The following is a 27380-nucleotide window of genomic DNA, read 5'->3' as shown; positions in this document are numbered from 1 at the left end:
TGGATGCTGTGGGGATGCAATGTATTACCCATTAAATTTTCATGTGCAGTCACTTCCTTGATTAAGCTATATACTGAAGCCAAAGCTTTCTCATTTCCCCCATGGTGGCCAGTACTGCTGATTGATAAAAACAGAATTCCTTTACCCCAAATATTGAAAAGAATGTAAATAAAAACTGAAACAAATTGATAAAAATCCTTTTAATAAAGTATATCAGTGACAACTTCCTGTTTAAATAAATATATTGTTAAAAAATCATACAAGAGCATTTTGTTATCATTATGAGGAAAGATTTGAGACTACTGTTCCTTCTGCAGAAACGCTATGCACAGATGCAAAATGATCAAAGGCTGATACAATAATGAATCTCAAGTAAGTAGCGGAGCCATCATGTGCCTGTATGGGGAAAAAAATCAATATAAATGCTTTTAGCAGTGCTAGTTAACTGTTAACAAGCAGTTAGCAAAAGAAACGGCTTGATGCAAGAGTAATATTCTAAATATATAACAATACATAAGGCCAGCTACATATAATAGTTGTGGTACATATCAGCTAAATACCAGCCTTGATTTGATGAAAAATAGCAACTGGAGCTAAAAACTGCAACTCTCATTTTTTGTAGGGACAGGGTCTCACCGTGTTGCCCAGGCTGGTCTTGAACTAGCCTCAAAGCTAGTCTCCCAAAGTGCCGGGATTACAGGCATGAGCTACCATACCCAGTTTCTAATTTTTTAAAAGTGTCAGCTGGGCGCAGTGTCTCACACCTGTAATCCCAGCACTTTGGGAGGCTGACGCCGACAGATCACCTGAGGTCGGGAGTTTGAGAACAGCCTAACCAACATGGAGAAACCCTGTCTCTACTAAAAATACAAAATTAGCTGGGCGTGGTGGTACGCACCTGTAATCCCAGCTACTTGAGAGGCTGAGGCAGGAGAATCGCTTGAACCCGGGAGGCAGAGATTGCAGTGAGCAGAGATCGCACCACTGCACTCCAGCCTGGGCAACAAGAGCAAAATTCCGTCTCAAAAAAAAAAAAAAAAAAAAGTGTCTTTCTAAAGTATTTTTCATAATAAAGAAGTTTCCTTTGGTTAGTGTTGCCTCAGAATACGCTACCCTGAAGCATGACTACATTTTTATATTTATATAATTTCTCTGGAAAGCAATTAGCCAATATATTTTAAAAGCTATAAGTATGTTTACAACCTTACACCCAGTAATTCTATTCCTTGAAATTTAATCTTAGAAAGTAAGAAAAAAGGTGAAGGTCCCAGTAGCAGGAATATGCATAGATGTCCCCTGTGTATTATAGAGCGGACAAACTGTGTAATGACAGAGGGAAGAAAAACAAAATTAGTTTAAATGTATGCCAACTGGCAAATGTTATTTTAAAATTGTACTTACGAAGCCTGCGATATAATACTAAGTTAAAAAAAAAGATGACACAAAATTGTTCACACATTATTATTCTAACTGTACAGCATATGGTCAACAACTAGAAGAAAATAAATACAGTAAAAGTTTTTGTGACAGGGTAATAAAATTCTGGGTGATTTCCAGCCTCCCATTCCCCCTTGCTATTTTCCAAATTTTCTATAATGCTGTAACCCTCCACAGTGGAGTCCTGAAACAATATACGAAAGGTAGCAGGGGCTTACTAATCATAACCCACTAGGTAAAGACAGAAAAAAACAAGAAGATAAAATTCAGTAACATTAATCATTTTTCAGGACCTCACTGGCCTCCCCAGTACTTGGGTGAATTTTGGTGGGAGAGAAAGGAACTAATGGGATTCAAAAACTTCCTACAGAATTTTTTGAAACACTGATTTAATAGCAGCTTCTGGCAAGTTGTGAAGAAGTAAACTTAATGGATAAGGTACGATTTTAACCCTCATTTAGGGAAAGCTTAATTAAACAAAGCACGACCACCTAATAAATAGATATTTAGTTGTTTTACTTTTTTGTGTTTGTCTAAAACCAGGGCCTGACCAACTACCAGGAATAGCGGAACTCCTGATGAGGCAGCAGCTTCCTCATCAACGGGCATTCATTTCACTTGACAAGCAAAGCCCAATGGAATGTTGTCGAAAAATACTGGTTGTCTTTCCACCTCATCTCTCTTTGGCTTATTTGTTGCTGATCCTATGCTCTAGTTCCCCTTATATGAATCTCGCTTGTCCTTTCATGCTTAAATTAACATTCAATTTTGGCATCTCGACCCTTTTTTCATTCCTATTCTAAAATGCCTACAGAATCAAATGAAAAAAAGCAAACCAAATAAATACTTCAAAGTAAATGAATGAGAAAAATAAAACAAAAAATAAATGAATTGTTTTATCTTGCCATCACTCTCTATGAAAGGTAAGAACCTAATTTATGAATGTACATTTAGCTTATATTATTATTGAGAATAACTTTCTCTACCGGTTGATTTAGGTACAAACCTATAATATCATGAGGATATTTATTAACTATGACTATGGAGATAGGTTTAAAGTCTAAATACATTGTGCAGGTTAATTTTTAATTCTATAAAGTATATTCACTTACCACAATTTCTTCATTTTGAAGCTGCCCCTCTGTGTGTACCAAATCTAAAACATAAATGTAACAGAAGAAATGAGTTAAGGGTCAAAATACATGAGAATAGCTATTGAAATTTATGTTCAGCAAAATATGATATCTGGTAAATTATGAGACCAGGTTTGAAGGAATCATCGTTTGCATGTTGAAATTTGATTTAAAAATAGAGGTATATGATATACAAGGCAAAAAAGATAAACTATGAGCTATAAAATATCCTAGTGAGTATAAGCAAAAGGAAATGCAAAGGCCAATTATATTAATAGTAAAAGGATATAAGGAACTGATAAAATGTGAAAATTTCTTTTTAAAACATTTATTTAAAAAAATCCCCTTTTCAAGAAAAAAAAGTGAACATTTGAGGATCCAGCTACTAACAGAAAGGAGCCATTTTGCCATACCCACGGGTAACAACTAGAGCTGAGTTTCTCAGTGAAACTTTCACTATGATGCATAATTGTGTGGCCCATGAAGTAATCTTTTCTGGTATCCAAATTTTAAAAATGTTTCCTTATGTAATTTTAGGACAGTTTAATTTATTTCATCATGAGTTAATCATATCAAACATTCTTTTGGAAACATGAAAGATTTAATTGCTATAATGGTAGCTAATGACAGCCGGGCACGGTGGCTCACGCCTGTAATTCGAGCACTTTGGGAGGCCGAGGCGGGCGGATCACGAGTTCAGGAGATCAAGACCATCCTGGCTAACACGGTGAAACCCTGTCTCTACTAAAAACACAAAAAAATTAGCCGGGTGTGGTGGCAGGCGCCAGTAGTCCCAGCTACTCGGGAGGCTGAGGCAGGAGAATGGCGTGAACCCAGGAGGCAGAGCTTGCAGTGAGCCGAGATCGCGCCACTGCACTCCAGCCTGGGTGACAGAGCAAGACTCCATCTCAAAAAAAAAAAAAAAAAAAAAAGATAGCTAATGACAGTATTCAAAATTAACTTCACATTAAATAATGTACACAATGTAAAAGCCCCGTAGTATTAAAAGAGAAGTCTCTCTGTTTCTGTTTCCTAACCTTTTTCTGAAATAATGAAAATCAGTAATCTGCTTTACCCCTTCTTTCTCCTCTAGTCCTGCTTCCTAGAAGTAAACATTCTCAACTCTTCAAGCTATTTTTCCTGAAATTATGCTTTTATTCCTTTTTGATAAATTTTCTACTGACTTTATATAGTATGGTAGGTGAAATTTTAGCTTTTTAAAACCAAAATCCCCTCTTCTTCCTCCTTCAACTTCTCCCTCTTTCCCTCCTCTCAAATTTGAAATCCTACTTGATGGTTACATTACTCTGTCTATCTAAAGGTTATTTACTCCTGAAATAATACATTATAATGATATTTTCTTTCTTGTACAACTCTTATCACCAGAAATTAATAATAAACTTTTTCATTTGCTTAGTTTTTTTAGTTATGAAAAACTGAAAAATATCGGCTGGGCATGGTGGCTCACACCTGTAATCCCAGCATTTTGGGAGGCTGAGGCAGGCAGATCACAAGGTCAGGAGATTGAGACCATCCTGGCTAACACGGTGAAACCCCATCCCTACTAAAAAAAAAATACAAAAAATTAGCTGGGCATGGTGGCGGACACCTGCAGTCCCAGCTACTCGGGAGGCTGAAGCAGGAGAATGTCGTGAACCCAGGAGGTGGAGCTTGCAGTGAGCCGAGATCACGCCACTGCACTCCAGCCTGAGCAATAGAGTGAGACTCAGTCTCAAAAAAAAAAAGAAAAGAAAAAAGAAAAATATCGAACATACTTAGGAGAGAACATAAAAAAACTCCCACATATACCCATAAGCTGGATTTTATAATTACTAACATTTCATCATAGTGGATTTATCAATTTTTTTTTTTTCACTAAAGTATTTTAGGCCAGGTGTGGTGGCTCACTCCTATAATACCAGCACTATGGGAAGCTGAGGTGGGTGGACGATTTGAGGTCAGGAGTTTGAGACCAGCCTGGCCAACATGGTGAAAACTCTGTCTCTACCAAAAATACAAAAATTAGCCAGGCAACGTGGTGCACGCCTGTAATTCCAGCTACTCAGGAGGCTGAGGCAGGAGAATCACTTGAACCTGGGAGGCGGAAGTTACAGTGAGCTGAGATTGCACCACTGCACTACAGCCTCAAAAAAAAAAAAAAAGTTAAAGCAAGTGCAAGTGTAAGACATTATTGACATTTCATCTCTAAATACTTTTTTGTTCTTTTGAGACAGGGTCTCACTCTGTCGCCTAGATTGGAGTGTATTGGCACAATCTCAGCTCATGGCAACCTTCACCTCTGAGGCTCAAGTGATCCTCCTTCCTCAGCCTCCCAAGCAGCTGGGACTACAGGTGCATGCCACCACACCTAGCAAATATATATGTATATTTTTTGTAGAGACAAGATTTCTCCATGTTGCCCAGGGTAGTTTCTTGAATTCCTGAGATCAAACGATCCGCCCACCTCAGCCTCCCAAAATGCTGGGATTATGGGCATGAGCCTAGCTTCCCCTAAATACTTAATTATCCATTTCTAAATAATAATTCTTTATATAACCATAATACCACCAATATAACATTAAAAATAGTGGTTTAATATAATATGAAACCCAATTCCTATTCAAATTTCCCCAATTGTCCCTGTCTTTTTTAATTGGTTTATTAAAATCAGAATTAAGTCTCTTTTAACCTTGAACTGCTTTCTCTCCCCTACACACATTTTTTAATGTCTTTGACTTACTGAAGAGACCAGGTCAGTTGTCCTGTACAATGTCCCACATTCTAGATTTTTCTTTTTTTTTTAAGAGATGGGGTCTTGCTCTGTCACCCAGGCTGGAGTGCAGTGGCGTGATCACAGCTCATTGCAGTCTCAACCTCCTGGGCTCAAGTGGTCCTTCCATCTCAGCCTCCCAAGTAGCTACGATTACAGGCACATGTCACCATCCCTGGCTAATTTTTAAATTTTTTTTGTAGAGACAACATCTTGCCATGTTTCCTAGGCCAGTCTTGAACTCCTGGACTCATGCAATCCTCCTCCCTCAGCCTCCCAAAGTGTTGGGATAACAGGCATGAGCCACTGTGCCCAGGCCCCACATTCTAGATTTTATCATCTTGTCTATTCGTGGTTTCACTTAATTTGTTCCTCTATCCTCTATATTTCTTATAGATTGGAAATTAGAGCTAAAAGCTTGATTATATTCAGGGTTTGAGGTCTTCATTAATGTCTTGTGATCTTTGTCTTTTGTTACTTGTGGATCATTTGAAAACTGTGCATCATTTGAAAACTGTGTGCATGAGCCACACTTATTGATTACTGGACTTAAATAAGGTGACCAGAAATGAGCTGGCCTTTGTCAGTATCCATAGGTCTTTTTTCTAGGGCCATTTAGTTTCTCCAAAGATGAATGTTCCAGTCTCCCAGCTGAGGGTATATTCTTGGCTGCTGAGGTTAATACCAGAACACAGGAAGGAGGCTGGTGTTCCCACTATTCAATATGTAGGCTTCCACTAGTATCCTATTTTCAACTCCACGTCTCACTCACTCCCTACTATATCTGGTCTCCTGAGCCTCAACATTCTATATTTGCAGTTGTCTCTTGAGGGTTGTAGTGGAGGTCTGTGGGATAAAGGAGTGGTCACCTAGTTTTGTAGGACGGAAGAAGGTACCTAGAGTCTGATTACTCTGTATATAGATGTTCAACTAATCATCCTTGTTTTCTGACCCAGGTCTCATTCATACTTCCCATGGCACCTGTTGCCTTTGAGCTCTAGGCCTTTCTGGGGTTTTGTGTGGCAAAGTGGCTTGCTTCTTATTGACATGCTCCTTGTCAAGACCTTAGGTTATAACACAGTTCATTCAGCTAAAGAAGTTACTACTCTTCAATCTGCTTTCTCTTTATCATAATATACACTGATCTCTCACATTTGCTTTAGTTTGCTGGTTGTTAAATCTTTTGTCCTTGTAGGTTTATGCCTCTTTTTATTCCTTTAGTATTATTTTCATGGTATTTTGAAAGGGAAAATAGACATATGAAGGCAAGATGCTGTGTTTAATTAAGTAGAGGCTATCAATTCTGCTGGTGATATTTAAATAGTACCCTTAATCAGGACAAAAGGAAAGAAGATGAGAAACTAATATTTATTGTCTATTATATGCCAGACACTAGTTCACCAAAACCTTGAATGATAGATATCATCACCATTTTCCTAATAAGGATTCTGAAACTGAGAAAAATTAAGTCACATGTTAATACTTATATAACCAGTAAATGAAGAAGAAGCTTTGTATTCAAACCTGGGTCTTTCTAGACCCTAAATGTGTCACAAGGATCATTAAAGTCATCTTTTTTCACCAAAGTGCAGCTAGATGAGAAATGCAGAATCAAAGGAATATTATCTACTCCTTCATGCTCAGAACAATGCTGGTGAAACACATACCTTTTTCAATCCATTGCTCAAAATCAACTGGCTCTTTAGACGTGCTTTTTTCAATCTTCAAGGTCTGTACTAACATTGTAAACAAAGTAAGTAAAGTGTTAATCTGGCTGTATGTTTTTGTCCCTATATTTCTTTTTCCCTCTGCCTGAGATTATCATGCACAGTGGAACTACACAGAGCACTGGGATCAGAAACAACATGGAAGTTACTCTGTATGTTTCCAAAAAACCCTACGGTAAAATATAGTCTTGTGTAACTAATCTTCCAAATGTTCGCAACCATACAACACAGAGCAAGTAGAGCTTTTCTGAATTTGGCATTGTTCCGATTTTTTTGTGTGTATGGCGATAATACTACTATTGGTGGTCTTGGTCATAAACATTTATGGAGAGCCTATGATGAGTCAAACATATTTATCCATTCACTTTTGACTACAATCTTATGAGAAAGGTATTTTAACCCACTTTACTGGTGAGAAAACAGGTTTAGAGGAGCCAAGCAAGGTGTTCAATGATATATAGCTCGTAAGTGCCAGAAAAGCAATTCAAACTTTAGGTATGACTCCAGAGCCTCCACGATTAATGAGAGAAGAGACTTATCAGGAATACAGTCATCTTCGTTCTAAACTGGTTTTTCTCCACTGCTCCAGTCCAGTCTCTACCAGTCCAGATCCATTCCTCCTCTTCTTTGTCCTGTTCTGTGCCATGAGAGGCTAACCTCTGTGGACTCTATCACCTGGATTCATTTACCCACTGGCTTCTGATTGGATTTGGCCAGTGGGAGACACCAGGGGGAGACTGGGGTGGGGAAGGGAGATCAGCCAGTTTTATCTCCACTCCCTCCCTGCTTCAGTGTGACATCTTTGACAGTTTCTCCTGCCTACAGCTCCTATTAGGCCCTTTTACACAGGCTCCAGCTCTCACAGATCTCTGATAACACTATTTCCTTCCCTGTGCCAGGGCTAGTTACAGCTTCCTGCTATAGCTAGTTTCTGAGGGCCTCATCATTCCTTGCCTTGTTTGTTCCCTTAACCCAGGCCATAATTTTGCAAGTAGCCCCATCAATAGAGCCTCTTCATTTGAACCATCTGGGATGTATTCTGTTTCCCGCCATGATTTTGTCTGATACATTTTATCCTTAAATAAATAGGATTAGAATGATGTCCCAAGGGAGATTATCCCCCTAAATTCCTGAGAAAATGCCACTAGTAATAGAAGAATCTCAACTATCCAATGTAAATAATCAGAGTTATCAGATTTTCAACAAGAATTTGACAAATAACTCCAGGAAAAATGAATCTAGAATAAAGATGTCATGGAACTTAGTGTTCTAGCAAGCTGGCGTCTTATGTTCCTAATAGGGCCTTTTGCCAAAGACTTTTACATAGTAAATTGCATGGAAATTATTATGTGCTTTGGAAGGGTTTCGAATTTGCAGTTTCAGAGAGGCCAATTGAGCTCAAGGCATTTACCCCATAATCCCCATCCTTTCACCCCAGCAATAAAACTGGATTCCACGCTATAAAGAAAAACTAGTGTTTTGCCAAAAGTTTACATATATGCCTTCTGCCTGTGGAAAAATTGAAAGGATAATGAAAACTAAAATATTAGCCTTACCTGGAGCACCAAAAAAAAAAAAAAAAAGAAAGAAAGAAAAAAAATTAATGTAAGATTTGCTTACCAAAGTAACTTTGGATTACAAGCCTTTCAATCCTTACATGTTTGTGGAAACAAATAATGAATTCCTGGGGAAACATTCCTGTGGTGGTCCAAAACGTTTCTGGATTCCTATTGTTAATTTTAAAGAAAAAATAAGAATAGCCAAATATAAATGGTTAATCATAAAATTTTATTGAATACCTGTTTTTTAAAATTAAATGACTACTGGATTCTCACATCTCCTTTCTGTTAATTCTGCCTCTAATCTCTCTCCAACTTTAATAATTCTTCTTTACTACTACCAGGTATTCTTTTCTAAAACAGAAACGGAATTGATGTCACTTCTATCTAAATGCCTCAGTGGTCCCTTTATTGCCTATAATTCTAAACTCCTTCGTATGGCATTTAAGACTGTAGGATCTGGTTCCACCATTAAGTTATAGTCTCTTCCATCACTGTGGTCACACTGGGCCACTTAAAATTCTGCAAATATGTTAGGCAGGCTCTTGCTTCTGTACCTTAGTTCATTCATGAGGTTTTTTTTTGACCTGAAAAACCCTTCTTCCCCTTGCATAAGTTCATTCACTTTCTGGTCCCATTTATCTAACCCCACCAAATCAGAATCACTTCCTCCCTCTTTTGCACTTATCTCATACTCAGCCTCCATCTCTACATTGGCACTTAATCTCCTGTGTTTCTATGGCTCCCACTAGATGCTGAGCTCTGAGTCCAGTTTCTTTCTCTTACTCACCTTTGTAACCCTACAACTGCTACAATGGCTCACCCATAGTAGACACATGCTAAATGTTTGTTCAAACAAAAATTAAAACATGCACTCAATTTTAAGTCATATATAGGCAAAATAGTATATATTATGGTTTTGACTACAGAAATAATCATTTCTATTTTAACTATATAAGCTTTTCTTTTTTTGGAAGTAAAATTTACCTACAGTGGAATCTACCTTAAGTGCATAACTTAGTGAGTTTTGATAAATGTATATGCTTATGTAACCAATACTCCAATGAAAATATAGAACATTTCCATGACTCCAGAATTTCCCTTATCTTTCCTTCCAGACAATCCCTACCTCCCTTAGGCAACCAGTGCTCTGATTTCTATCACCACCAACTATGCTACAATGTTTTCATTCGTGATTTTGTTTGATATTTTTGTTGGATATTTTAATTGCTTGCAGCTTTTTACTATTAGGAACAAAGCTGCTCTAAGTATTCTTGTACAAGTGCTTGTGAACATGTTTTCATTTCTCTGGGTAATTACTAAGAGTGGAATTGCTGGGACATAGGGTAAAAGTATATTTAACTTTATAAGAAACTGTCAGCTTTCCAAAGTGGTTGTACTATTTTGCGCTCCATTTTCTTTCTTGTCATGTCTTTGTCAGGCTTTGCTATCAGGATAATGTTGTTCACATGAAACAATTTGGGAAATGTTTCCTTCTCTATTTTTGAGAAAGTTTGTGGAAGACTGGTATTTCTTCCCTAAATATTTGACCGAATTTAATTTCTATAATAGATATGAGGCTGTCCAGAATTTCCAATTGATCTTGTGTTATTTTTATAGGTCGAGCTTTACAAGAAATCTGTCCATTTCATCTAAGTTGTCAAATGTATTAGCTTAAATTTGTTCTTTATATATGATTCCTTTAGAATCTGTAGTGATATTACTTTCATTCCTGGTTCTAATAAATTGCATTTTCTCTATTTCTTGGCTAATCTTGTTAGAGGTTTATAACTTTTATTAATCCTTACAAATAATCAACTTTAGGCTTTATTATTTTTTCTAATAATTGTCTATTTTGTTGATTTCTGCTCTCACCTTTACTATTTATTTTCTTCTACTTACTTTGGGTTTAATTTGCTCATTTTTTTCTAGCTTCCTAAGGTGAAAATTTAGATTATTGGTTTTACATTTTTTTCCTTTTTAACATAAGTATATATGCTATTACTTTCCCTTGAGACACTGCTTTAGCTGCATCCTACAAATTTGGTATGTTACATTTTCAACATCATTCTGTTAGAAATACTTTCTAAGGCCAGGCATGGTAGCTCACTCCTGTAATCCCAGCACTCTGGGAGGCTAAGGAGGGTGCTCACCTGAGGTCAGCAGTTCAAGACCAGCCCGACCAACATGGTGAAACCCCGTCTCTACTAAAAACACAAAAATTAGCCGGGTGTGGTGGCACATGCCGGTAGTCTCAGCTACTTGGGAGGCTGAGGCCCAGGAGGCAGAAGTTGCCATGAGCTGAGATTGCACCACTGCACTCCAGCCTGGATGACAGAGGGAAATTCCATCTCAAAAAAAAAAAAAAGAAAGATTTTCTAAGATCCCTTCTGATTTCTTTTTTGACCCATGGGTTATTTAGAAGTGCAGTGTTTAATTTCTAAGTTTTGGGGGGTTTTCTGAATATCTTTTTGTTGTTTATTTCTAATTTAATTACACAGCGGTCAGAGAACATACTATCTAAGATTTTAATCTTGAAATATATTGAGACTTATTTTATGTTTCAGCACATTTCAGTGAATGTTCAATATGTTGGGTTTTGTTTTAAGAGACAGAGTCTCGCTCTGTCACCCGGACTGCAGTGCAGTGGCACAATCTTGGCTCACTGCAGCATTGACGTCCTGGGCTCAAGCCATCCTCATGCCTCAGCTCCAAAAGGAGCTGGGACTACAGGTACACGCCACCATGACTGGCTAATTTTTGTGTTTTTTCGTAGAGATGGGGTTTTGTCATGTTGTCCAGGCTGGTCTCAAACTCCTGAGCTCAGGCAATCTGCCTGCCATGGCCTCCCAAAGTGCTGGGATTACAGGTGTGAGCCACCATACACAACCCATCAATACGTTCTTGTTCCATGTTGTTGATTATAGTGTTCTATAACCGTCAACAAAGTCAAGGTTATGACATTATTCAGATCATCTATGTCTTTATTGATTTTCTGCCAAATTGTTCTATCATTACTGAGAAAAGGGTATTAAAATCTCTAACTATAACTGTGAATTTGTCTATTTCTCCCTTTCATCTGTTAGATTTTGCTTATGTAGTTTAAAGAACTATTATTAGGTCCATATACACTTAGGATTATCCTCTCTTCCTTTCTTTTTTTTTTTTTTTGAGGCGGAGTCTCGCTCTGTCGCCCAGGCTGGAGTGCAGTGCACAATCTTGGCTCACTGCAAGCTCCGCCTCCCGGGTTCATGCCATTCTCCTGCCTCAGCCTCCTGAGTAGCTGGGACTACAGGCATGCGCCACCACGCCTGGCTAATTTTTTTTTATTTTTAGTAGATACGGGGTTTCACCGTGTTAGCCAGGATGGTCTCGATCTCCTGACCTCGTGATCCGCCTGCCTCGGCCTCCCAAAGTGCTGGGATTACAGGCGTGAGCCACCGCGCCCAGCTATCCTCTCTTCCTAATGAATGGACTCTCTAACACTATAAAGTGTCACCTTTGTCTCTGGTAATACTCCTTGTCTTATATTTTTGTCTGACATGAATATAACTACAGCGACTTTCTTATGTAAACTGTTTGTAGGATGCATCTTCTTTCATCCTTTTATTTTCAACTATTCATATCTTTAAAGTGCATATCTTTTAGACAATATATATTTGGGTCTTGGATTTTTATCCAGTCTGACAATCTGATATTTAACTGGAGTGTTCAGCCCCACTGATATTTAGTGTAACTACTGATATGGTTGGGTATAAGTCTACCATCTTGCTATTCATTTTTGTCTCTCCCGCCTATTCTTGTCCTGTTTCTTCTCTCCTGTTTCTGAGTGAATAATTTTTTTTAAATTCCATTTAATTCCTCTATTTGTTTTAGCTATACCTCCTTTATTAGAAATTTTTGAAATAGCTGCTCTCTAGGTTACAACATAAAAACCTCATGATAGTCAATTTACACTGAACATCACTTTTGTGCCATTGTTGTCATATATTTTACATATATAATATATCCCATAATACAGTTTTTTTCATTAAGTGGTCAGTTATCTTTCAAAAAAATTAAAAGAGGAAAAAAAGGCAGTCTTTTATATTTACCCAAATATTTATCATTTCCAGTACACTTATTTTCTTCCTATAGGTTTGATTTTCCATCTAATATTATACCTCTTCAACCTGCAGGATTTCCTTTAGCATTCCTTATGATGCAGGTCTACTTGTGATGAAAAATGCCTTTATCCTATCTTCATTTTTGGAAGATAGTTTAGCTAGACACAGAATTCTGGGTTGACAGGGTTTTTAAATATTTGCTTGTTTCTCCCTTCCCCAGTATTTAAAAGCTTTTGCTCCATTGTTGTCTGGCTTCCACTGTTTGTGATGTAAAGTCAGCTGTCATTAGCACTATTGTTCCTCTGTATATAATAGTTTTTATTTCCTTCTAGCTATTTTAAATATTTTTTTCCTTTTCTTTTTCAGCAGTTTGACTAAGATACAATGTCTGTATTTATCTAGCTTGGGGCTTGCTGAGTTTTTTGGGTCTATAAGTTGGTATTTTAAAATAAAATTGGGAAAAATTCAGCTCAAAAGTAGAAACAACCCAGATGTCCATCAACTGATGAAAGCGTAAATAAAATGTGCTATATCCATACAATGAAATCTTGACAATAAATAAGAATGAAGCACTGATATGTGCTACAACATGGATTAACCCTGAGAACATGTAAGTGAAAGAAACCAGGCCAGGTGTGTTAGCACATGCCTGTAATCCAAGCACTCTGGGAGGCCAAGGCAGGTAGGTTGCTTGAGGTCAGGAGTTCAAGACCAGCACAGCCAACATGGTAAAACCCTGTCTCTACTAAAAATACAGAAATGAGCCAGGTGTAGTGGTGCACACCTGTAGTCATAGCTACTTGGGAGGCTGGGACATGAGAATCACTTGAACTCAGCAGGCAGAGGTTGCAGTGAGCTGAGACTGCACCACTGCATTCCAGCTTGGATGACAGAGCAAGACTCTGTCTCAAAAAAACAAAAAACAAAAGAAAGAAACCAGTCACGGCTGGGGGTGGTGGCCCACGCCTGTAATCCCAGCACTTTGGGAGGCTGAGGCGGGCGGATCATGAGGTCAAGAGATCAAGACCATCCTGGCCAACATGGTGAAACCCCGTCTATACCAAAAATACAAAAATTAGATGGATGTGGTGGTGCCTGCCTTAATCCCAGCTACTCGGGAGGCTGAGGCAGGAGAATCGCTTGAACCCAGGAGGCAGAGACTGCAGTGAGACAAGATTGCGCCACTGCACTCCGACACCGTTTCAAAAGAAACCAGTCACAAAAGACCACATGTGTATGGTTCTATTTATATGAAATGTCTCAATAGATAAAATCTACAGAAACAAAGTAGATTAATGCTTGCCTAGGGCTAGTATGGATGGGAAAATACAGGGTGACTGATAACAAGTGTGGGGTTTCTTTTTGGGATGATGAAAATGTTCTAAAATTGATTGTGGAGATGGCTATGTAACTCCGTGAATAGGCTGGAAGCCACTGAATTGTACATTCTAAATGGGCGAATTGTATGGTATGTGAATAATATGTCAATAAGGTTGTTACCCACCCCCCCCAAAAAAAAAAAGGCCAGAACTACTTTTTTTTTTTTTAAGAGATAGGGTCTTGCTCTCTCACTCAGGCTGGAGTACAGTGGCACAAACTTCTGGGCTCAAGTGATCCTCCTGCCTTGGCTTCCCAAAGTGCTGGGATTATAGGTGTGAACCACCTTGCCCAGCCAAGGCCAGCTCTCCTAACTCAAAATTCTGGGTTTTTATAAAATGCTTAATATTTTACAATCTCCTTTCATATTTATATTATTTTAAATTTTACTTATTGAAATTCATTAATTTTAATTGCCCCATGTTTTTCTTTGGATGCTTTCAATGAACATAACCAATAGAATAACATAAAATATCACTTGAATTTTAAAATGACATCTAACTAGGCCAGGCGTGGTGGCTCATGCCTGTAATCCCAGCACTTTGGGAGGCTGAGGCGGGCTGATTATGAGGCCAGGAGTTTGAAATCAGCCTGGCCAATATGGTGAAACCCTGTCTCTTAAAAAAAAAAAAAAAAAAAAAGAAACCCTGTCTCTACTAGAAATACAAAAAATTAGCTGGGCCTGGTGGCGTGCAGCTGCAATCCCAGCTACTCGGAAGGCTGAGGCAGAAGAATCGCTTGAACCTGGGAGGCAGAGGTTGCAGTAAGCCGAGATCGTGCCACTGCACTCCAGCCTAGGCAATAGAACCAGATTCCATCTCAAAAAAACAAAAATTAGTCGGACATGGTGGTGCATGCCTGTAGTCCCAGTTACTCAGGAGGCTGAGGCAGGAGAATCGCTTGAACCCAGGAGGCAGAGGTTGCAGTGAGCCAAGATTGTGCCACTGCACTCCAGCCTGGGTGACAGAGTGAGACCTTGTCTCAAAAAAAATAAAAAAGACATCTAACTAAATCTTGTAATTACGTATAAGGAAGTCATCAAAGTGGTAGTTTTCTTTTAAATACGAATTTATAGCTAACACCTATTTTACATGGATTATCTCATGTGATTTTTTTCTCAATTCTGAGGTCAGCAGGAAAGGTGGTATTATCCCCATTTTTCAGATCAGTAACTGAGGCTCAAAGAGTAATATATGTACTCTTTGACCAAGATAACACATAGTTCACTTACCCAGGAATTTTAATTCTAAATATAGTATTCTTCTACACTACACCAAAAGGACTGATTTTCTCTCTTCTTTTTTACTTTGCTTTTTTTTTCTTAGTGTAGAACTTCTTTTCCCCTTTTTCATTGACACATTAAACACAAATGGCAGAGGAAAAGTAGAAGTATAATCATTTTCTTTTTTTAGAGATGCGGTCTTGCTATGTTGCCCAGGCTAGTCTCAAACTCCTGACCTCAAGCTATCCTCCTGCCTCAGCCACTATGCCCAGCTATTTATTTAACTCTTATTTCTGAAGGAATGGAGAGTTTGGAACAGGGCCATAAAACAATATTCCATTATCCTGTAGGGACACATTTATAGCACTGTTTTCTCCAAATAATCCTATGGTTACTCTATTTAGATAAAGCAACTGTGAACAGAAAATAACTTTTTGTTTTTCTTTGAGACAGAGTCTCGCTCTGTCACCCAGGCTGGAGTGCAGTGGCATGATCTCAGCTCACTGAACTTCCACCTCCTGGGTTCAAGTGATTCTCGTGCCTCAGCCTCCCAAGGAGCTGGGACTATAGGTGCACGCCACCACACCTGACTAATTTTTTGGTATTTTTAATAGAGACAGAGTTTCGCCAAGTTGGCCAGGCTGGTCTTGAACTTCTGACCTCAACTGATCTGCCCGCCTCAGCCTCCCGAAATGCTGGGATTAAGACATTAGCCACCGCGCCTGGCCAGAAATTAACTTTTAGTGTCTACAATATACAGTCTAATTATATTTTCTGGAACTGCATATGGATTAAAAGTCCCCGATGTATTCTGTTATCAGGACAGTAATTACATTATTCCATGTTTTCCCATACTAAGAGTTTTTGTCTAATCTAAAAAATATTATATCTTTATTCATCAAGATGGACAGAGCCTAAAATATTAACTGTGATATATAATAGCTAACCTTAATGTTCTATAAACATATGAACATACTCGCTTGAGAGAAAGATCACCAAAGTAGTGCAGGGTAAATTGATCTTGCCTTAGAAAATGAATCTATCTCCAATCAGAATCAAGGAGTGTTTCTGGAAAGTCCTCTATTTCTGGCAAACAACTTAAGGCAAATCTCCTCAGTTCTGTGTATCCTTAAAGCAGTTCCCATATTAATTTTTCTACTCCAAGACAGAGTAGGGTAGTAACTATTATCTGAATTTCAGGAAGTAAACAACTAAGAAGAAGAAAGAAGGGACACAGGCAAAAAGCGGATATTGAATTTTTTATTCAAACTAAATTTGGGTTAACCTATTGTAGCACAAAGATCCCTGAAGTACAAGTTAGAAGACATGAGTGTCAGTTGATTCTGCCTCTTGCTTATCTGTGTAATTTTGAGCAAGTCATTTTTATTTTGAGCAAGTCATCTGATTCTTTTCTTCATCTTTACAATGGGGTTGAAAATACTTTTTTGTGCTTCTTATTCCCCAAGATTACTGTGAGGGTCAACTGACAAAGTATCTATGAAATTATAAAGCCCTATGCAAATGTACAGTAATATATACATATATATGTGTTTATATGTATGTGTGTATGTGTGTAGACTTTGATTACTTTCCAGTATTAGTCAAGTTTGACTCATAGAAATAGTCTCTGACTTACAGGAATTCACAGTTGAGAAAGGGAACAAACATTAAAAATAAACAATACAATAAAGGAAAAAGTAAGGTAACAGAGGTATATACCAAATGTTATTGGAGCCCAGCAAAGAGATAAACGAATCTGAGGAGAAAAGTCAGTTGCCATAAAGATTACAACTACGCTTCAAGGAAGAGGCTGAGTTGCTAGAATTTCATCCAGATACATGGGCTTCAAGACACGCAAAGAATCATGAAATCTCTGTTACAACCAGTTCTGCCTTCAATGATTAAAAGTAGTACTTAACCTCTTTAGACCTCTCTTACCACAAGTCTAAAATAAAGGGTTTTGGCAAAATAAACCCATAAGTCCCGCCTGCCCTACAATTAGATGATTCTATGAGTCAAACTCTGTTCATTGTACATATACCAAGAAAGAGGGTTCAAGAAAGTAATAAGCCAGAACTATTAAAAAAGGAGTCCTCCACCAGGCAGGGGGCTCACGCCTGTAATCTCAGCATTTTGAGAGGCTAAGGCGGGCGAATCACCTGAGGTCGGGAGTTCGAGACCAGCCTGACCAACATGGAGAAACCCTGTCTCTACTAAAAATACAAAATTAGCCAGGCGTGGTGGCACATGCCTGTAATCCCAGCTACTCGGGAGGTGGAGGCAGGAGAATCGCTTGAACCTGGGAGGCAGAGGTTTTGGTGAGCCGAGATCGTGCCATTGCACTCCAGTCTGGGCAACAAGAGCGAAACTCCGTCTCAAAAAAAAAAAAAAAAAAAAGAGTTCTCAGGCTGGGCTCAGTAGCTTACACCTGTAATCCCAGCACTTTGGAAGGCTAAGGTGCGCAGATCACAAGGTCAGGAGTTTGAGACCAGCTTGGCCAATACGGTGAAATCCCATCTCTACTAAAAAATACAAAAATTAGCCAGGTGTGGTAGTGCACGCCTGTAGTCCCAGCTACTCAAGAGGCTGAGGCAGGAGAATCACTTGAACCTGGGAGGTGGAGGTTGCAGTGAGCCAAGATGGTGCCACTGGACTCTGGCCTGGGCAACAGAGTGAGACTCTGTCTCAAAAAAAAAAAAAAAGGAGTCCTCCCATTCCCATTAACTGCTTTTTCTTGGAATCTGAAGTCTAAGAACAATATTTAGAAAAATATCTACCTAGAAAAAGCTCTAGCACAATGAAGAGTAGAAATTGGAAGGATATCAAAAAGGGGAGAAGCAAAACAATACACAATAGCAAGGAATGAAGCATTCAGTTCTGCAAAGATATCACTTACACCAGTAAGGAAACAGGTAGTAAATAGGAAGTTATAATATTTACATTCTTATTCCAAGAAAAACGGAGTAAAACCATAACCAGACCTTAAAATTTACACTTCCATAAAATGAAGTTGTTTGAGTTTTTGCCTTGGTAAACCACTTCTAAAAAAACCTATTTGTATCAAGAGTTCAGTTTAGGCATTATAAAGAAAAGGATCAAAAACCTAAATATACACAACTCAATTAGTTTCAGAAATGGTACCAAAAGTGGATATCAGGTAATCCACCAAACATTTATTAAACTATGTTTAATAGGGCAAGTTGTTACAAAACACAGTCCAAGTACTCAAGGGATTCACCAATTTAAGACTGTAAACAACAAAGTATAGTAACTCTTACCCATCAATGATATTTTCAGGTGGGTGTTTTTCATCACTTGATGTAGCTAAAATCACTTCGGACCCTTCAGAGCTCAGACAGAGATCAATTTTTCTCATCTTAAAGTGTTTAACCTGCAAATTAAAAAATAACAAAAAAAGCAACTTCTTGATTCTCTAAACTTTATCTGAGAAAACGAAGTGAGAAGGAAAGGCTGTTGCCTAGCAGATGGTTTAACACCCAAGCTATTCAACATGTGGGAGGGACTCTAACATGTTTGTTTATGTAAGAAACCTCTCCCAGGGATAATCTATAAGACATGACTATTTCTGCTACTCTGCTTCACAAAATAAGTCCCTGACTACCCTAGCCAAACAAAAAAAAAACAAAAACACAGAGGTACAGGAAGAAGGTCAACCGAGGAGAACAACATGGAATACCATAAAAATACTCCATTAATCTGAAAGAAGGCAGAAAAAGAGAAACAAAAGAATAAAGAAAAATGGGACAAATAGAAAACAAATAGCAAGAACACAGATTTAAGCAAAAATACATCAATTATTCCACTGAGTGTTAATAAACATTCAATTATTAAATTAAAAAAACAACTAAATACTGTTTTCCAGAGATACATTCTAAATATAAAGATACAGACTAAAAGCAAAATGACAGAATAAGGTATAAAGTCTTAATGTCTGGCAAGGTAAATTTCCCTACTTTTCTTAAAATTTTTAAAAATTTTCATTATTTTATGTTTTTTTTTTTTTTAGAAATAGGGTCTCACTCTGACACCAAGGCCGGAGTGCAGTGGAGCGATCATTGCTCACTGCAGCCCTGAACTCCAGGGCTCAAGTGATCCTCCCACCTTGCCTCCCAAGTAGCTGAGACTACAGGTATGCCACTATGCCCAGCTAATTTTTAAAAAAATTCTCTGTAGAGGCCAGGTGTGGTGGCTTATGCATGTAATCCCAGAACTTTGGGAGGCCAAAAAAAAATTTTTTTTTTCTGTAGAGATGGGGTCTTGCTATGCTGCACAGGCTAGTCTTTTTTTTTGAGATGGAGTCTCACTCTTGTTGCCCAGGCTGGAGTGCAATGGTGCGATCTTGGCTCACTGCAACCTCTGCCTTTCGGTTTCAAGCAATTCTCCTGCCTCAGCCTCCTGAGTAGCTGGGATTACAAGGAACAGCGACCACGCCCAGCTAATTTTTGTATTTTTAGTAGAGACGGGGTTTCACCATGTTGGCCTGGCTGGTCTCAAACTCCTGACCTTGTGATCCACCCACCTCAGCCTCCCAAAGTGCTGGGATTACAGGTGTGAGCCACCGCGCCCGGTTTGCACAGGTTAGTCTTAAAACTCCTGGCCTCAAGTGATCCTCCTGCCTCAGCCTTTCAAAGTGCTGGGATTAAAGGCATGCGCCACTGTGCCCGGCCAATATCAATATTTTATAAAAATGCATTTATTCTTAGTTTTTGTTTATTAGCATAAAGTTCACTTTCTATTATATTTTAAAAACTAGTATTGACAGTATTAAAAGTGTGGTAACATTGGTAAGAAATAACATGTATTTTAATTTTTTGTGCCTTTTTTCTCTACGAATCTTACCACAGTTTTCGACACTATTGATACCAGAGAACCAGTCAGTGTGGGATGAACATTGTCAAGCCTTAGTTTTAAGAGGAGAAAGATAGTGAATTCTGTAAATACAGATTGATAAACTTGAATGCTAATTCTCAACAAAATCCTAAAATTATTAAATTTTATTATTAAAATGATAACCTTGAAAATGTAACGAAGGAAGTACTAAAATTGGAAGTAGCAGTAACATTAGTTTACAAGCTATACCAAACCTATATATTTCTGTTTGTCTGATGGAATTCCTACCCATTTGGAACATGTTCTAAAGATTTCAACAATGCTTCAGACAAAGCTTCTCAAGATACCCTGTGGACCTGACAGAGAAATATGAATTGGGTGATAGCTAGTACTCTAGGTAGATATTTCTAACTCTGAGTGGCTATACTCAAAGAATGATGATTAATGGAAGAAAATGAACTTGTGGAGGACTTCTATCCTTATCCTACTCCACATTTTTATTAATTAAGGATGCACAAAGTATGCTTATCAATTTTGCAGACACAAAGCTGGGATGTCAGCTGATATGCTAGGTGACAGAATTAGCATTCAAAAAGAAATGAGCAAGCTAGAAAGACGACTTGCAATGAGTAAGATATTTAATAAGGATAAAAGTAAAAACCTATACTCAGTTTTGAAAGAAATCAATTATACAAGGGTTGGTCTAAATCAGGGGTTAGCAAACTACTGCCTGTGAGCCATATCTAGCCTGCCATCTGTTTTTGTATGGCCCACAAGCTAAAAATGTGTTTAACATTTTAAAATATTTTTAAAAATCAAAATATTCTGTGACACACAAAAATTACATGAAACTCAGATTTTAATGTCCATGAATTATATTGGAAAGTGGCTATGCTCATTCACTTATATATTGCCTATGGCTGATTATATGTTACAGTGACATAGCTGAGTCACTGTGAAAGACCATAAGGCCCATAAAACCTGAAATATTTACTATTTGGCCCTTTACAAAAAAGTTTGCCAACCTCTGATCTGATAAAACATATAGGTTTAGTTGACCACAAAGTCAATATAAGGCAACAGTGTACTCTATCTGCCCCTAAAGGTAATGGAATGCTATCTTAGAGTTAAGGAAGTACCACATTCCATCAACATTTTTGAACACCAATTGAACAAAGGGCCAAGCACTGTGCTAGTAGTGCAAAGATGAATACAACAACCTAAGTGACTAAGACTTGGTTCTTGCCTTCAAGCTCAGAGTCAAGGAAGATGAATAAGCATGAAACTAACAGTATAATATACTATGTGCTAACATCATGTGACGCACATCCAGAATACTGTGTTCAGTTCTGGGTAGTACGTTTTAAGTAGGACATTGTCAGGCGTGATATTGTTCGGAGGAGAGTAAAAAGTTCATGATGATCTATAAACCATATTACATAGAAAAAGGTGAAAAATAGAAATGCGACTATAATTTTCACTCTCAGTGGTGCTCACAAATGGAAAAAGGATTTAAATTTCTTTTTTTTACACCTCTTGGGGTGTGAACTGGACTCAACAAATGCACATTTTAAGCAGGAAGACTTTGGAGAGACAAGGACTTTCGTGCAAAGTAAAGATTTTAAATTTCTTTCATCCCTGAAAACGTCCAAGAAAAGTCGGTAAAATATCATAATCTATGGAAGAAGCCAAAGAAATCTACGAAGGAAGCCAAAGAAAGGATTCCTGCACTGGTAGTTCTCTTAGGCTGAGTCAGATTTTAGGAAAGGTAGATTGGGAATAGATAATGAAAGATCTGAAAAGCCAGGTTAATGGCAATGAACTTTATCCTGTACTCCAGTGGTTCTCAACTGGACTGGGGGTAGATTTTGGCCTCCAAAGGACACTTCAAAACATCTGAAGTTTTAACTGTCACAACTTGGGAGGGAGAATGCTGCTAAATATACCATCATATATAGGACAGCACATCCTCAAGTAATTATTGGTCCCAAGTATAAATAGTGTAAAGCTGGGGAAACTATGCAGTAATCTATTTGGCGGTGGAAATGTGAGGGTTGGAGATGTAGGGAGAGAACTTTTTTTTTTTTGAGACAAGGTCTGGGCTCTATGGCCCAGGCTGGAGTGCAATGACGCGATCTCGGCTAACTGCAACGTCTGCCTCCGGGGCTCAAGCGATCCTCCCACCTCAGCCTTCCTAGTAGCTGGGACTACAGGCATGCACCACCACGGCCGGCTAATTTTTTTGTTTTGTAGAGATGGGGTTTTGCCATGTTGCCCAGTCTGGTCTCTAACTCGTGAGCTCAAGCGATCCGCCTGCCTTGGCCACCTAAAGTGCTGGGATTACAGAAGCTAGTCACTGTGTCCGGCGGAGAACTTGTTTTTTAAAAAAGAGTTACACTTAAGGGTTGATATGGAGCAGATGAATAGGAAAGAATGTATCTCCAAATGTTCAGTTCTTTTCTTACCTCACATTCTTAAGTTTTCTGAGAGAAGCAAACACATGCTTTAATACAAAACTCATTTCACACGTTCTATATTCACCATTATCCTTCCTATTTCCTGTTTTGGGTAGAATTACTTATGTAGAAACGGCAGAGACTTGGTTTTCTTTAAGGTTCTTTGTTGCAGTTAATGAGAAGAGGCAACCAACCTTAGAGAAATCCATATAATGCCGGGCCCGGTGACTCGCCTGTAATCCTGACACTTTGGAAGGCCGAGGTGGGCGAACAGCTTGAGCTCACAAGTTCAAGACCAACCTGGGCAACATGGTGAAACCCCAAAACCCTCTCTACTAAAAATTCAAAAATTAGCCAGACCTGGTGGCAGGCGCCTGTAATCCCAGCACTTTGGGAGGCCCAGGCAGGCGGATCACTTGAGGCCAGCAGTTCAAGACCAGCCTGACCAACATGGTGAAACCTCGTCTCTACTAAAAATATAAAAATTAGCTGGGTGTGGTGGCGGACGCCTGTAATCCCAGCTACTCCGGAGGCTGAAGCAGGAGAAGCTCCTGAACCCAGGAAGCGGAGGCTCAGTGAGGCGAGATCGCGCCACTGCACTCCAGCGTGGGCGACGAGCGATTATGTCTCCAAAGAACAAAACAAAGTGCAGGTTTGGGAGGTAGTCTAATCCCCCACCCCTTTAGAGCAAGGCAATTTCCTCAGGGCCGCAGTTTACCAAAGGTGGTACACTCTGGGGTGCTATCCCTTCCATTTTTTACAATCCCTGACCCTGGAATTCCCTGATGCCTTATCCTGTCTTCTAAACTAGTGCCACTGGTTTCGTCCCCAGTTCACCCTTTCATCGCTAGCTCACATGCCCTTTGTGGTCCTTCTTCCCCCAAACCTCTTCAGGTCAAGCCTTAGAGGACCTTCTCCATGACCAGCTCCCTCGGTTCTGGTGCTACAGCTGGACTCCTCACGCTCTTTCTTCAAGCATCATCCATTGGGAACGTGGTGTACTTTAGAAAACACGGACCCGGCCTAAGGCTTCTGTCTCCGAGGGGCCAGGGCCACGGCTTCCAAGGCAAACCAGCCCTGGCACCACCTTCTCATCTCCATCCCAAACCCTCCTCCTCAGTTCAAGGCCCTAAAGCCTCAGACTTGTGGAGGCCCGCCCCAAATTACGTAAAGAATATATAAATGCCCCCGACCTTAGGTATAATTTATAGCTAGATGTGTTACGTTGCGGCTGACAGGTTACATTACATTTTGGTAGACTAATTAATTTCGATTTACAACTAGTTTTCCCTTTTGGGGGGATCAAGACGCTATTTCTGGCCTCAAAGAGCTTCGTGGGCTGGTACTGGCGCTTCCAGGGTCTAGAGGAAAAGGCGGGCCCGCGTCAGACCTCCCGCCGCGGCCCTTCCACGCCTCCCGCCGCGCGTCTCTTCACCACCCCTCCACTGTTGCTCCCTTCCCACCAGCATCCCCGTCCTTCTGCCTTGCCCGGCCAGGCCCACATACCCTCTGGTGCCAGCCTGCCCACCCCGCTAACCGCTCGCCTGGGACTCCCGTTAGCTCTGGGCGCCGGACCTTCCGGGCTCGAAACCTCCCTTGCGCCCCGCCCCACGCAGAGCGTCCCGACCCGCAGCTCCGCCTGCTCGCCGCGGCCTCCTTGGAGTCCGGGGTTGCGCGCGCTCCAACTCTGAAATCTTCGCGCCACGCCTCCCACAAGCCCCGTCCCACCCTCAGCCCCGCCCCCTCGCCGCGTCCACAGCTGAGTTCCCGGGCGCGCGCTCCTACCCCGAGCTCTTTGCGCCACGACTCCCACAGGCCCCGCCCTGCCCTCAGCCCCGCCCCGCCCCGCCGCCGCGGCCTCCGCCGAGTTCCCGTGCGCGCTCGCTCCTACCCCGAGCTTTTCGCGCCACGCCTCCCAGAGGCCCCACCCCGCCTCAGCCCCGCCCCCTCGCGGCGGCCTCGGCCCCTCCTACCCCTAGCTCTTAGCGCCACGCCTCCCACAGGCCCCGCCCACAACCGGCCCCGCCCTCTCCGGCTCCCATTACTTCGCGGGCCAAGATGCGTAACCACTCCCGTGCGCCTTTCCCCAGGCCAGTCCCGGGGCGCGCGCTGCCTACTCTCCCCCAGCTCAGCTCTATCCCCGGGGCCCGCAGGACCCAGGGGATCCGCCCTCCCGCGAGCACGCACGCGCAGGGCCCACCTCTGCGAGTTCCAAACCCTCGGCCCTCGGGTCGCCTGCCCTGGGCCCGGCCCCGCCTCCCGGTCCGGCCCCGCCTTCGTGCCGGGGCCCGCGCACGCGCGCCTCCCCGGCCCAGCCTTGCTCCCGCCCCCGCCGGTCCCGCGGTCCCACGGCGCTTGGTTGCCCCCAGCCCCTTCCCTCCTCCCACCCTCACTGTGTCCCACTCTCCCTAGCTTTGTGCCCGGGGTGCTGAGCCCTTCCCCGTCAGCCGGGCCGCGGGAGGAGGGAGCCGCCACCGAGGAGCTGCCGCTCGCTGCCCCGGGCAGGGGCACAGGTAGGTGGCGGCCGCGGGCCGGGCCGCTCGCGGGGCCCCGGGTTGCGTGTGGGAGCGGGGGCGGGGTGTTAGGGAGGGGCGGGGTGGGGGAGGGGAAGCCCGAGAGGGACGGCGGGGCGCGGGTTGAGGGGAGGATGAGGTATACTGGTGGGGGCGATGGGTTTAAGGGTGGCGTAGGGGTGCGGGGGCAGGCTATGGGGACGTGTGAGAATTGGGGTTCGGGGCCTGGGTGGGGACAGGGAGCAGGATTAGCCTAGGTGGACTCGGGGAGAGGCATGCTTGGGGAGAGAGCGGGAAGAAGGAAGGGAGAAGGGAATGGGATTTTAGGGGTTCAAGGAGGAAAGGAGATAGGATAGGAATAGAGAGGGTGGGGTCTTGGGGGCAGGGAAGAAAAGTTGGGGGTGTGGAATGCCAAGTTGGGGATAGTGAGGCGTGAAGGAAGAGGGTCTTGAAGATTGAGAACAGAAGGCAAGGAAAGGGATGGAGAGATTGGGGTCCTAGGAGAGGGAAGCCCCTAGAGTGGGAAGAAGGGAAGAATAGATGGTGAAGGAGAGGAGTGGGGGGGTGGAGGAGTGTGGGGAAGGAAGGGGAGGCAGGTGAAGGTTGGGAGATCGGAGGTTGGAAGGTTGGGTCTGTGGGACAGCAAGCCACCTTTCACCAGGGGCTCGGAAGGGCTGGAAGGGTCTGAAGGTTGAAAGGGGCAGGCGAGCTGGGGTGGGCGAAGGGAGTGGAGTTAGGATTTTTGGTGTGAGAAGCGCTAGAGTTGGTAAGAGTGTCACGTTGTGGGAGAGACCGGCATGTTCTTGGGGGGAAGTAGGGAGCCTGAAAGGGTATGGGTGAGAAGGCAGGTAGGAAAATGCATATTATAGGAAAAAGGTAGTGAGGAAAGTTGAAAATTGAAGAATGGGGACACACAGAACAATGAAGGTGGATTGTTGGTTATTGGTGGTTTAGAACTACCCATAGTTTAGTTTCTGTTTAAGGTTTTTATGTTAGAAATTTTCCCAAGAATACTGCATTTTCAGATAAACCAAAAGTGTCTGCAGCCTTGGGGTGAAGGCCATGGGTTGGCAGATGTTCTCCTGGTATATGGATGTAGCTCATTTTGGGCCTGGCTGAGGGAAGAAGGGAGGCCTCGTTGTAAATGTCCTGGCTGTGTTCCCACTAGCTCTTTCCCCAGATGTGCACTGTTTTTTTATTTGTTTGTTTTTGTTTTTTAATCTTATCCCCACCCCCTCCCCACAGGCTTCATCCAGTGAATACTAGAGGGATCGAACAGGTGGGTGAGATTAATTTTTCACATTTTTTTTATCCTTAAGGCTGATGTCATATTTTTAGTCTTGAGAAACAGCATCATGCCAAGGAAAGAGCTTGAGCTTTGGAGTAATGCGGCCCTGAGATTGAATTCTGGCTCTGCCACTTATTAGCTCTGTTCTAGAGTAAGTTATTTTATTTCTGTGGGTCTCTTTGTCTGTTAAAAGGCAATACTGACCTCATAGGATCATTAAAGATTACATGAGATCACTTTATATAGTACCTAACACAGTGCTTGGCAACTGGTAGGTGCTTAATAAATGGTAGCCATCATCCAGTATCATTAAACATCATAGTTACTGCTACAACTTGTTATTCTTAGGGGATTTTTATCTTACTTTATCTACTGAAGTTAGGTATTTTCTTCTTCTTCTCTTCAAATTAGCCATAGATTCAGCTCACAATTTTACCCTGTGGGCTCCCTGACAATCCCAGTCCACCTGACTGGCATAGTCATGCTTTTTGCTTGGGAAACTGGATTCAAGGTCTAAAAAACTGTCATGTGTAGTATCAATAATTTTGTCTGGCCTTTTTCAAGAAAGCTGTATAGAACTGAGTTTTTAATGTAATTCAGCTGTGTTTCATTCATTTGATGAAATGGTACACTTCGTGGTAACTTTGGCTCGCTTGTGGTGACCAAATGCTAGAACATACATGATTGTAATATTTTTCTATGCTGTCGTATGGGTTACAAAGCTGCCCTCCTGTAGCAGGCTGGGAAACTATCAAAATGTCGCTGTTACTCTTGATCCAATATATAATACAGCTACTACGATCTACATTGGGCATTGTTATTGTTATAGTGACTAAGTATTTTAATTTTTCAATTTGGAAAGAGTTTTCACCATGGTTTAGAACAGGCCCTGTCTCCTGACCAGGTCCATTTGTAATACACCACCCAGTACAATAGTGAGG

General features: G+C 41.1%; 2 protein-coding genes across 14 annotated transcripts in view; one reads left to right on the top strand and one right to left on the bottom strand.

Annotated features, from left to right (window-relative positions):
* Positions 1 to 185: 185 nt before the first annotated feature.
* On the bottom strand, positions 186 to 24910 carry IFT25 (intraflagellar transport 25). 12 transcript variants are annotated; one of them, XM_004025841.4, is made up of 6 exons: positions 24839 to 24910; positions 18610 to 18722; positions 8688 to 8794; positions 7008 to 7076; positions 2550 to 2593; positions 186 to 396 (listed from the first exon to the last, which is right to left on the bottom strand). In XM_004025841.4, exons 2-6 carry the CDS (start codon positions 18705 to 18707, stop codon positions 280 to 282), a joined length of 435 nt encoding a protein of 144 aa, XP_004025890.1. In that variant the 5' UTR covers positions 18708 to 18722; positions 24839 to 24910; the 3' UTR covers positions 186 to 279. The 12 variants fall into 12 exon arrangements, with proteins under 12 accessions (XP_004025890.1, XP_018874462.1, XP_018874454.1 ...); XM_019018917.4 differs by lacking the exon at positions 24839 to 24910 and adding an exon at positions 24214 to 24337; XM_019018909.4 differs by lacking the exon at positions 24839 to 24910 and adding an exon at positions 24145 to 24258.
* The window catches only part of LRRC42 (leucine rich repeat containing 42), a 21883-nt gene continuing 19402 nt past the window's right edge, over positions 24900 to 27380 (top strand). The window contains exons 1-2 of one of the 2 annotated variants that reach the window (XM_004025837.2): positions 24900 to 25151; positions 26397 to 26430. The gene's annotated coding sequence lies outside the window, so the exon portion shown is untranslated. The remainder of the gene's footprint in view (positions 25152 to 26396; positions 26431 to 27380) is intronic. The other variant, XM_004025836.4, reaches the window with a different exon arrangement.

This window comes from Gorilla gorilla, chromosome 1, assembly GCF_029281585.2.
Source record: "Gorilla gorilla gorilla isolate KB3781 chromosome 1, NHGRI_mGorGor1-v2.1_pri, whole genome shotgun sequence".
Taxonomy (NCBI): Eukaryota; Metazoa; Chordata; class Mammalia; order Primates; family Hominidae; genus Gorilla; species Gorilla gorilla.
The sequence above is the reverse complement of the archived record's forward strand: the minus strand, read 5'-3'. Positions and strand labels throughout refer to the sequence as shown.